A 12,665-nucleotide genomic window follows, 5' to 3' on the forward strand; every position below is an offset into this window, starting at 1 on the left:
TTAAGCTGCTATTAAAAAAGAATAAACAGTTCTTTTATGATGATCTCTAACATTTACTGTAAGTTGAAGAAAACACATAAAACCATTACTCCAATGTGCATCAAGGAAGGTATACATGTATATATCTTGTATACACATGCATTAAAGAACCCACACGTTATTTGTATATGCACAAAAATTTTCTGAAAAGATTCACAAGTGATTGGTTACCCTCTAGATAGAGTAGCTGCTTGGGTTACAGGGGGACACCCTTTGTACTTTTTGAATTTTGAACTATGTGAATGTGCTACCTATTAAAAAAAAAAAAGTTAAAGAACTTCCAAGAGTTCTAGCTGAGAACAAGTGGCAGCAAGTCCTTCTTTCTCAAGTCCTGGGAAGTTCAGGTGATTCTGTTTGATGACAGGAGCGGGCACCTTGGGGACAAGAAAGATGGTAGCAGGTAAGACCAGCCAGTGGAGGACCACCGTGTGGATCTGGCAGGCGTGGGAAGAACTGGGCGGCAGGACTGGGGTCTGTGTCAGGAGCAGCCAGTGGGCTGTGCAGTGAAGCCTGCTTCCCTTAACCCAAGAGCTGGCGCAGGAGTCCCAGAGGCAGGCAGCTCCCAGAGAGCTGGCAAGACTCAGGAGGAGGGACAGTGTCCTGACCCCAAATATCAGTTACACTGGCTGATCCCACCAAACAATAGGGCCCCCCTTCCAAAATAGTTCTGTGGAGCATGCTGCATAAAATGAATACAGAATCCACACAGCTGATAACAGAAAATTTCAGAATCACAAATAAGCACATCATTAACAATTATCACATATTTTAAGAAAGACAAAACTGTAAAAAAGGTATCAACTCAACAAATGAATTCTGATCTGAAGGGACAGTCTGTAGATCAAGGAAAACTTCAGACACAGTCAATGCCCTTAGGCTGGAGAGGATCTTCCATATATAAAAAAAGAATCAACCTCCACATAAGAAATTAAAGTTGTGACTGCTGAAATTAGAAAGCACACAGGCTAGAAGGGGCCCTCCACTGCTGCAGGGGCCTGCAGCGCCTCCCCCACACGTCAGGGCTGCCACCCACCCTCTACCTTCCACACCCTGCTTTACTTTCCTGTATTCCAGGGACGGCAGGTCTTTCCTGTTTTCCAGGGCCGCTAGGTTTTGCTGAAGAGGTAAAACCTGGCGCACTGGCAGGAAAGGGCTCAGAGTGCTCATGTGCCCAGTCCTTGTCGTGAACAGATAAGGAGACTGAGGCCCAAAGGCAGAGCTCATTACTGATTCAGGGTCCCGGTCTTCAGTTTTTTGACTAAATCAGGCTTCTTCCTACATTGTTCAGCACAGCCTCCCATTTTCCCAGATAAGAATTAGTTTGACTGCCTGACTAGATAGTAAGCTCCCTGAGAGGTCATGGTGCCAGGTCTCCAGCACTGGAATCTGCACGGCCTTTCTGCCTCAGTTTCTCCAACAGCACAGCAGGGATATTAATGGTGTGCTGCCAGGGTTGACAGGACGATTCAGTGATAACACAAATGATGTGCCCACAGCACAGCCAGCACATCGCAATGTTGGCTGCAATTATCATGTGAGGATAGGGAGAGTATCTCCTATTATTAATTTGAAACTTCTACCTTTCTAGCACATGCAAGGATTCAAAAAATATTTTTTTATTGAAGGATAATTGCTTTACAGAATTCTGTTTTCTGTCAAACCTCAACATGAATGAGCCATAGGTATACCTATAGCCCCTCCATTTTGAACCTCCCTCCCATCTCCTGCCCCATGCCATCTATCTAGATTCACACAGAGCCCCTGTTTGAGTTTCCTGAGCCATACAGGAAATTCCTATTGGCTATCTATTTTACATATGGTAATGTAAGTTTCCACGTTACTCTTTCCACACATCTCACCCTCTCCTCTCCCCATGTCCGTAAGTCTATTCTCTATGTCTGTTTCTCCACTGCTGCCCTGAGAATAAATTCTTCAGTACCATTATTCTAGATTTGTATATATGCGTTAGAATACAGTATTTCTCTTTCTGACTCACTTCACTCTGTTTAACAGGTTCTAGGTTCATTCACCTCATCAGAACTGACTCAAATGTGTTCCTTTCTGTGGATAAGTAATATTCCATTGTGTATATGTACCACAACTTTTTTATCCGTTCATCTGTTGATGGGCATCTAGGAGGATTCCATGTTCCAGCTATTGTAAATAGTGCTGCAGTGAACAGTGGAATACATGTGTCTTTATCAATTTTGGTTTCCTTAGGGTATATGCCTACGAGTGGGATTGAGGGTCATATGGTGGTTTTCATACTGTTCATGGGGTTCTCAAGGCAAAAATACTGAAGTGGTTTGCCATTCCCTTCTCCAGTACACCACATTTTGTCAGAACTCTCCACCATGACCTGTCCATCTTGGGTGGCCCCACACGGCATGGCCTAGTTTCACAAGAGAGTTCCAGAAAAACATCTATTTCTGCTTTATTGACTATGCCAAAGCCTCTGACTGTGTGGATCACAATAAACTTTGGAAAATTCTGAAAGAGATGGGAATACCAGACCACCTGACCTGCCTCTTGAGAAACCTATACGCAGGTCAGGAAGCAACAGTTAGAACTGGACATGAAACAACAGACTGGTTCCAAATAGGAAAAGGAGTACGTCAAGACTGTATATTCTTACCCTGCTTATTTAACTTATATGCAAGTACATCATGAGAAATGCTGGGCTGGAGGAAGCACAAGCTGGAATCAAGATTGCCGGGAGAAATATCGATAACCTTAGATATGCAGATGACACCACCCTTATGGCAGAAAGTGAAGAACTAAAGAGCCTCTTGATGAAAGTGAAAGAGAAGAGTGAAAAAGTTGGCCTAAAGCTCAACATTCAGAAAACTAAGATCATGGCATCTGGTCCCATCACTTCATGGGAAACAAATGAGGAAACAGTGGAAAGAGTGGCTGACTTTACTTTTGAGTGAAGTTGCTCAGTTGAGTCCGACTCTTTGCGACCCCATGGACTGTAGCCTACCAGGCTCCTCCCTCCATGGGATTCTCCAGGCAAGAGTACTGGAGTGGGTTGCCATTTCCTTCTCTAGGGGATCTTCCCAACCCAGGGACTGAACCTGGGTCTTCCGCATTCCAGGCAGATGCTTTAACCTCTGAGCCACCAGGGAAGTCCTGACTTTATTTTTGGGGACTCCAAAATCACTGCAGATGGTGACTGTGGCCATGAAATTAAAAGATGCTTGCTCCTTGGAAGGAAAGTTATGACCAACATAGACAGCATATTAAAAACAGAGACAGTACTTTGTCAACAACGATCCATCTAGTCAAAGCTATGGTTTTTTCATTAGTCATGTATGGATGTGAGAGTTGGACTATAAAGAAAGCTGAGCACCGAAGAATTGATGCTTTTGAACTGTGGTGTTGGAGAAGACTCTTGAGAGTCCCTTGGACTGCAAGGAGATCCAACCAGTCCATCCTAAAGGAGATCAGTCCTGGGTGTTCATTGGAAGGACTGATGTTGAAGCTGAAAGTTTGGCCACCTGATGTGAAGAGCTGACTCATTTGAAAAGACCCTGATGTTGGGAAAGATTGAAGGCAGGAGGAGAAGGGGACGACAGAGGATGAGATGGTTCAGTTCAGTCGCTCAGTAGTGTCCGACTCTTTGCGACCCCATGAATTGCAGCACACCAGGCCTCCCTGTCTATCACCAACTCCTGGAGTTCACTCAGACTCACATCCATAGAGTCAGTGATGCCATCCAGCCATCTCATCCTCTGTTGTCCCCTTCTCCTCCTGCCCCCAATCCCTCCCAGCATCACAGTCTTTTCCTTTCAGTATCCTATCATTTTGCCTTTTCATACTGTTCATGGGGTTCTCAAGGCAAGAATACTGAAGTGGTTTGCCATTCCCTTTAGATGGTATCAATGACTCAATGGACATGAGTTTGGGTAAGCTCCAGGAGTTGGTGATAGACAGGGAGGCCTGGCGTGCTGCAGTTCATGGGGTTACAACGAGTCAGACACGCCTGAGCGACTTTGTAAAAAATGAGGTACCCATAGGTGCATGGGTTTATTTCTGGGTTTTCTATCTTGTTCCATTGGTCTGTATTTCTGTTTTGTGCCAGTATCATACTGTCTTGATGACTGTAGCTTTGTAGTATAATCTGAATTCAGGAAGGTTGATTCCTCCAGCTCCATTCTTCTTTCTCAAGACTGCTTTGGCTATTTGGGATATTTTGTGTTTCTATACAAATTGTGAAATTTTTTGTTCTAGTTCTGTGAAAAATGCCTTTGGTAATTTGATAGTGGTAGCACTGAATCTGTAGATTGCATTTGGTAATATGTTATTTTCACAATATTGATTCTTCCTACCCAGGAACATGGAATATCTCTCCATCTATTTATGTCATTTTTAATTTTTTTCATTAGTGTCTTATAATTTTCTGTGTATAGTTCTTTTGTCTCCTTAGATAAGTTTATTCCTAGATACTTTATTCTTTCTGTTGCAATGGTGAATGGGATGGACTCCTTAATTTGTCTTTCTGATTTTTCATTGCTAGTATATAGAAATGAAAGTGGTTTCTGTGTATTGATTTTGTATCCTGCAACTTTGCTAAACTCACTGATTAGCTCAAGTAATTTTCTGATACTATCTTTAGTGTTTTCTATATATAATATCATGTCATCTGCAAACAATGAGAGGTTTACTTCTTCTTTTCCAATCTGGATTCCTTTTATTTCTTTTTCTTCTCTGATTACTGTTGCTAGGACTTCCAGAACTATGTTGCATAACAGTGGTGAAAGTGGACACCCTTGTCTTGTTCCTGATCTTAGGGGGAATGCTTTCAGTTTTTCACCATTGAGAATAATGTTTGCTGTAGGCTTATCATATATGGCCTTTACTATGTTGAGGTAGGTTCCTTCTATGCCCATTTTTTAAAGAGTTTTAATCATAAATGGGTGCTAAATTTTGTCAAAGGGTTTTTCTGCCTCTATTGATATTATCATATGGTTTCTATCTTTCAAATTGTTAATATAGTGTATCACATTGATTGTGGAGAAGGAAATGGCAACCCACTCCAGTACTCCTGCCTGGAAAATTCCATGGTTGGAGGAGCCTGGTAGGCTACAGTCCATGGGGTCGCAAAGAGTTGGACACGACTGAGTGACTTCACTTTCTTTCTTTCTATAGTTCCTTTTGGGAAGGAAATGGCAACTCACTCCAGTGTTCTTGCCGGGACAATCCCATGGACAGAGGGGCCTGGTGGGCTATGGTCTATGGGGTTGCAAAGAGTCAGACACGACTACGCAACTAACACACATACACACATCACACTGACTGATTTGCATATATTGAAGAATCCTTGCATTCCTGGAGTAAACCCAACTTGATCATGGTGTAGATCTTTTTTCTTCCCTTGTATTTTTTAACTATATAAGTCCGTTTAACATTTGTTGTAAAGCTGGTTTGGTGGTACTGAATTATCTTAACTTTTACTCATCTGAAAAGCTTTTTATTTCTCCATCAATTTTGCTTGAACGATATCCTTGCTGGGTACTGTCAGCTTGACTGTAGATGTTTCCCTTTCAATACTTTAAATATATCCTGCCATTCCCTTCTGGCCTGCAGAGTTTCTGCTGAAAGATCAGCTATTAAGCATATGGGGTTTCCCTTGTACTTTTTTCTTTGTGTTTAGTCTTTGTTAGTTTGATTAGTACGTGTCTTGGCGTGTTTCTCCTTGGGTTTATCCTGTATGGGACTCTTTGTGCCTCTTGGACTTGACGGACTATTTCCTTTTCCATGTTAGGGAAATTTTCAACTATAATCTCTTCAAAAACTTTCTCATACCCTTCCTTTTTCTCTTCTTCTTCTGGGACCCCTACAATTCGAATGTTGGTGCGTTTGATATTGTCCCAGAGGTCTCTGAGACTATCTTCAGTTCTTTTCATTCTTTTTATTCTGCTCTTCAGAAGTTATTTCCACCATTTTATCTTCCAGCTCAATGATTTGTTTTTCTGCTTCAGATAGTCTGTTATTGATTCCTTCTAGAGTATTTTTAATTTCAGTAATTATGTTGTTCGTCTCTGCATGTTTATTCTTTAATTCTTCTCCGTCTTTGTTAATTGATTCTTGAATTTTCCCCATTTTGTTTTCAAGGTTTTAGATCATCTTTACTATGAATTCTTTTTCAGGTAGTTTGCCTATTTCCTCTTCATTTATTTGGACTTCTGTGTTTCTAGTTTGTTCCTTCATTTGTGTAGTATTTCTCTGCCTTTTCATTCTTTTTTTTTTTTTTTTTAACTTTATTTTTAAACTTTACATAATTGTATTAGTTTTGCCAAATATCAAAATGAATCCGCCACAGGTATACATGTGTTCCCCATGCTGAACCCTCCTCCATCCTCCCTCCCCATCCCATCCCTCTGGGTCGTCCCAGTGCACTAGCCCCAAGCATCCAGTATCGTGCATCGAACCTGGACTGGCATCTCGTTTCATACAGGATATTTTACATGTTTCAATGCCATTATCCCAAATCTTCCCACCCTCTCCCACTCCCATAGAGTCCATAAGACTGTTCTATACATCAGTGTCTCTTCTGCTGTCTCATACACAGGGTTATTGTTACCATCTTTCTAAATTCCATATATATGCGTTAGTATACTGTATTGGTGTTTTTCCTTCTGGCTTACTTCACTCTGTATAATTGGCTCCAGTTTCATCCACCTCATTAGAACTGATTCAAATGTCTTCTTTTTAATGGCTGAGTAATACTCCATTGTGTATATGTAACTGATAGTGTTGGAGGGCTTCTTTTCCCAGGCTTGAATTCTTTCTTCCTTTTGGTTTCTGCCCTCCTAAGGTTGGTCCAGTGGTTTGTGTAAGCTTTGTATAGGTGTGATTTATGCTGAGTTTTTGTTTGTTTTCCCTCTGATGGGCAAGGCTGAGTGAGGTAGTAATCCTGTCTGCTGATGATTGGGTTTGTATTTTTGTTTTGTTTGTTGCTTAGATGAGGCGTCCTGCACATGGTGCTACTGGTGGTTGGGTAACGCTGGGTCTTGTATTCAAGCGGTTTCCTTTGTGTGAGTTCTCATTATCTGATACTCCCTAGGATTAGTTCTCTGGTTGTCTAGGGTCTTGGAGTCAGCACTCCCACTCCAAAGGCTCAGGGCTTGATCTCTCTCCAGAGACCAGCCTAGATCCAATCTACCAAGAGGAATTTCACCCAAAATGAAAGGGCCTTTACTTGAGTTCCAAAAGCCAGTGCACAGGAATACAATGGAGATCTCTGACTCAGCAGAAACCATCGCTCTGCCCCCAGCCTGAGCCATGAGACCTTAGAAGGTAAAGAGAAATACTGAGACCTTGGAGTCTTGGAAGAGCTTGGAAACTAAAGCTCAAAAAACATTTGATTCAGTCTTTAGTACCAAAAGTGACTTGACAGCCACTTAGGATTTTATCAAGATGTTCTGCCTTGAATGTTTTCCAGACTGTTATACAAAGATGGGTCCATGACTTGGCATCCTTTAAGCCAGGACTGGGGAGTGTGCACAGGAAGACAGCAGGAGGGGTTCCACCAAGGAGCTTCCCATCTAATCCGAAAGGAATGGAATCACAGAACAGTGTAAAGAAAGCGGATGTGTCCAAATGCAACACGGGCATCTTTAGAAAGAATTTTTAAAAACTCCTCTAATTTGTTATCCTCATGCCTGCCTTCTCAAACATTCTGACAATAACTGAAGAGGCCAGTCCAGGTCAGAATCACAAAGCTTTGTCAGGTTTATAATAAGTCAGGGAACTAAGTGCTGCATACTGCTAGAGAAACTACCATTTTAAAAGTGCAAATTCATACGAAATTAAAAACATAAAAAAAATAGGGACTGTCTTAGCTTCAGAAATGTCTCTGAAGATCAGTCCTGTTTCCACATGGTCCAGAAAGTACTAGGTGGGGACCTCACAGGGATAGCTGTTGCCTGAGCACCAAAGTCACAGGGAGGAGAGCTTTTCAGACCCGGATGAGGACTAGCTTTCCATAGAAACAGGGACAGAAATAGAAAGACCTAAACTCCCCTCATGCCAGAGCTGGCATCTTGTGTATTTGCTTTTCTCACCTGGTTTCCTAGGTAATTGGAAGTGGTGGGTAAGCTATGCTGTGATGCTGATGGAGGACAGCACCATTGCAATCTGGGTTAGGAAATGGATCATGGGGTCAAAACAGACATACAACCCCATTTTCCTCCAGAAACTCCCTCCCCCATTCTACCAGGAGATCACTGGCAATTCTGAACAACAAATTATACCCTCTGTAGTTGTGTCATTTTACAAAAAGAGACCTTCTCACTCTCAAGGAGTCCAGTGTTCTGGTACTTTCTCCAGCCTGTGGCTTGGGGAGCAGGAGTCATTTACTATGAATGATCTTCTGTGTTCTTTCACATGGCCACCCTGCTTGTTAGGCCCTCTGTCCTCAGGAAGCTTTTCTGCAGCTCACGGCAATCTTCCCCTCCACCCAAGACCCTGATGGTTTAGAACATGGTAGCATGGATAAACATGGCTCGAGACATGCTACTGTGTGACTGCCCTTTGTCCAGATGGACCTGAGCCCTGAGAAAGAGACCGTGACCCCTCCACACGGACTGATGATGTGAGTGTCCCGTTAGTAGTGCAGGTCAAACAATTCCCAACAAGACACATGGAGGAAGGAAATCTGCTCACCTCTGTCAGGGTTTTCTTTTTTCCTTCGTATTTGGCTTGTAGGTCAGTATGACTTGCCTGAAGCTGTAAATGAAAGATAAAAGACATCTGCTCTCATTTGATCCTCACAACAGCACAGATACTGGCAGTATCCATGTTTGACAGATGAGAAAATGGGAGCTCAAAAAGATTTAAGCTGAGCAAATGTGGACATTTTAGATTCAATTAGCACCAACCATGTGTCAGGTGATGTACTAGGTATTCTGCATGAATCCTAACAATGAATTCTTACATTCAATGGAAGAAGACATTATTCTTATTTAACAAATGAGAAAGTAAAGATTCAGAAGGGGTAAATCATTAAAATTTCATAGTTGATAACTGATAAAGCTTAGATTCAAATTCAGCTCTGAGTTTACTATATGGCTACAATCAATTCAGTTAATGAACATGCTGGTTCATAGGATACAAATTGCACTCAAGAATCTAACATAGAATTTGTGTGTGCATGCTCAGTTGCTCAGTGTGTGACTCTTTGCAACCCCATGAACTGTAGCCCACCAGGCTCCTCCATCCTTGGGATATCCCAGGCAAGAATATTGGAGTGAGTTACCATTTCATACTTCAGGGGATTTTCTCAACCCAGAGATTGAATCCGCCTCTCTCATGTATCCTGCATTGGCAGGGGGATTCTTTACCACTGTGCCACCTGGGAAGCCCTAGCATAAAATCTGACAGGAAGGCAAATAATGTCAGATTGGAGAAAGGAGTCAGGACTTCAATGAAGAGAAAGAAGGTGAATTACATTTACTGCTCAAAATCACACGATCATAAACTTATATCTCAAAAATGTCATTTACCTTTTCTTTACCAAAAAAGGTGTATCCCATGCTGTCTATGAACTTTTACAGATATCTGAAAACATTCTATTCAAAGCTCAAAGGGTTTGTACATTTCTACTTTTGAAAAGGGGATGTGGTAGAAAACCAGTTAGACTCATCAAACACTTCAGTTGTTACTTGCATACAAATTAACAATGAGAAATTATATCTTATGTCTCAACAATTATTTCAAAATAACTCATCCCATTAAAAAATATATATTCATTTATTTACTGGCCACGTCATGCCGCCTGTGAGACTATTAGTTCCCCAACCCGAGATTGAACCCAGGCCCCAGAAGATAGAGCAAGGAGTCCTACCCACAGGATTTTCAGGGAACTTTCAACTTGGCCCATGTTTGAGCCTGTAAGCGACCTATTAGAATTACATCATCTACAGATGTAGTTAGAATTAAACCACCTACACTATCATTACTCCTAAATCGTGCTTCGAGTTACCCATCTTCATGACTGATGCATTTCCAGCCAGGCCTCTCAGGAAGCCATCACAAGCAGAGGGCAGGAGAGATAAAGGCAGGGGAAGCTGGGAGCTTTGGCCTCTCCCTTTGCAAAGGGAGCCATCTGTGCAATAAGGACTCCTACTAAACTATCTGTATCACTGGTGGATGAGAGTATTTCTGGAGGAAGTTTGTTTTTCTCTTGAAATCCTAATGGTTTAACTCTTGAAGCTCCAGGAAGAGATCCTGCCATTTCCCACCTGTTTCACCCATCTTCCTGCACCAACTCCCAACCCTGTACCCACCCCCACCCACCCATCTGACATTTACCCAAGGTTCTGCTCAAATGAGGTGTATGGTAGAAGACAAAGAACACAGCACAAACCTTGCCCCTCAAGTTGCTAAACCAGTAAGCTGAGGATTAAAGTATAAGAAGAGCTTGGCCAGAGACAGGCCTGGGGAAGCCAAGGAAAGATTCAGCTTGCTCATCAAGGAAGGCTTCACCAACAAAGACCCATGAGGGCTGGATCCTGGCAGGGAAGTAGGAACTTGCTAAGGAAGGGAAGATTCTTCTCTTCTCTTTAATTAACTAAACTAATAAGACCTTCCTTCATCTTTTCTCTAACAGGAACTGTCCCAGTAGCTTAGCTAAGTTTTTGTCTTGCTGGAGTCTTCCATGATTCTGCCACCTCCATCCTCTTATTTATCATGAACCCCTATACTGACCCCCCAACACTTAGCCCACTGGTTAACACCACCTTTGGGTCCTCCTTCCTCAATCTCAGGTTTCTTGTCAGTTAGCTACTAGCTGCCTTCCTGTTCTCTGCCTTTACAGCATATCCCCTGTTGGACCATGAGATGTTCTTCATTCCTTCCCTTATTGTACTCCTCCTCCCACTTCTCTGTGGCCTAAGACTCGCTCTGTGGCTCCCATCACTAAGGCTGCAGGGGTATCCCAGTTGCCTTTGATCCACATGACCTTACAGATCATCTTGGACTTAAAGGGTCTGGATTTTCTCACATACTATTACGTGTAGAAGTGTAAACTAGTAAAATAATTGGTGAATAATTTGACAGTTTCTAGAAAAACTGAAAATGCATATATTTTTTGATCCAGCAGTTCCACTTCCTAAAATCCATTTTACAGAAATATTTATATATTTGCACAAAGATGACTGTACAAAGACGTTTATCATAGCATAAACTTACAACTGGGAAAAAAATCCTGGGAAAAAACCCTCATGAATAGAGGAACAGGTTAAATAAGCCATAACACATATATACTACGTCACACTAGGCAGCATCAGAAAGAACGAGGTAGATCTACATGCTCCGGTCTTGGCTCCACCGCTAACAAGCTGTGTGACCACAGGCAAGACTACTTCACGTCTCTGTGTCTCAGGTTCCTTGTAAATGAGAATAATAATAGTATCTCCTTCATAAGGATGTTACGAGAACTGAATGAGTTAATTATGAAAAATACTTTGTAATTACTCTTAAAAAAAAAAAAGTCCTTTTTAGCCATTACTATATCTGAGAGATATATGTGATAAAATAAATGAAAACCAAACTCAGTTTTTATAACCAAACAACCCGCCTTCCCCAGCTGAATGAGCAGATTTAAGAGCTTGCAAAGCCTAGAAAAGTGGGTTGCTTTAAGGAGCAGGACTGGACGAGTACCAGGAGAGTCTCATTTTTATCTTCATACAGTTTCATAGTAGCTGGTTTATTTACAGGGAACTTGGATTATCCCTATAATCTAAAAAAAGGGGGCTGAAGCATTTAAATTGATAAAGACAGAAAAAAGTGATGGCATATGTCTTCCCATCACTGCCTCCAGACCCTGAGAGCAGAGATTGCAACTTGTTTTTCTTTCACTACCATGGCCTATTTCAGTGCTCAGCACAGCGGTGCTCAGCTAATCTGTGTGAATTAATTAATGCTCTTCTTGCCCTGTGATCTTCTTTTAGAGGAGAGGTTGGGAAATGTTCTCTGTAAAGACCAGGTAGAAAAATATTTTGTTTTGTAGGTCTCAATTCTCCCACTGAAGCTTGAAAAGTAGCCACAGAAAATATGTAAACAAATGCATATGCATATATTTCAATAAAACTATTAATATTTACAAAAACAGGCTTCCCAGGTGGCTCAGTGGTAAAGAATTTGCCTGCCAATGAAGGAGACACAGGTTCAATCCCTGAGTTGGGAAGATCCCTGATGTAGGAAATGGCAACAATCCATTCCAGTATTCTTGCCTGGAAAATTCTATGGACAGAGGATACTGGCAGACTACCATTCATGGGGTCCCAAAGAGTTGAACGTGACTGAGTGATTGGCATGCATGCATGCATTACAAAAACAGGTGGAGGCTGGATTGCCCAAGGGCCAGATTACATGGATCCCCTATTCTACAGCCTCCTTTGATCTTTCTGACTCAGAGATCTTGACTCCTTGCTAGTTTCTCCCTTCTTCAAGAATAGCTTTATTTTACTAGAATGAAGTTATGAAAAAAAAACACCAACCTCTTCCAGTTGTTTGGTCTTCTGCAGAATCTGCTTGTTCAAGGAAATGACTTTTCGCCGATGTAGTTGGGAGATTCCTAACTTTTCTGGACTTTCTTCAGCTGACAGTTCAGACTGCTG

At 41.8% G+C, this 12,665-nt stretch overlaps 1 protein-coding gene across 2 annotated transcripts in view; it reads right to left on the reverse strand.

Moving 5' to 3' along the window:
- The window catches only part of CCDC93 (coiled-coil domain containing 93), a 103,787-nt gene that overhangs the window by 26,095 nt on the left and 65,027 nt on the right, over positions 1 to 12,665 (reverse strand). For both annotated transcript variants that reach the window (XM_019973785.2, XM_019973776.2), the window contains 2 exons: positions 12,546 to 12,662; positions 8,710 to 8,772 (listed from right to left, as the gene is read on the reverse strand). In XM_019973785.2, the coding sequence (XP_019829344.1) occupies positions 8,710 to 8,772; positions 12,546 to 12,662 (180 nt within the window). The remainder of the gene's footprint in view (positions 1 to 8,709; positions 8,773 to 12,545; positions 12,663 to 12,665) is intronic.

The sequence above is a fragment of the Bos indicus genome, chromosome 2, assembly GCF_029378745.1.
Source record: "Bos indicus isolate NIAB-ARS_2022 breed Sahiwal x Tharparkar chromosome 2, NIAB-ARS_B.indTharparkar_mat_pri_1.0, whole genome shotgun sequence".
Classification (NCBI taxonomy): Eukaryota; Metazoa; Chordata; class Mammalia; order Artiodactyla; family Bovidae; genus Bos; species Bos indicus.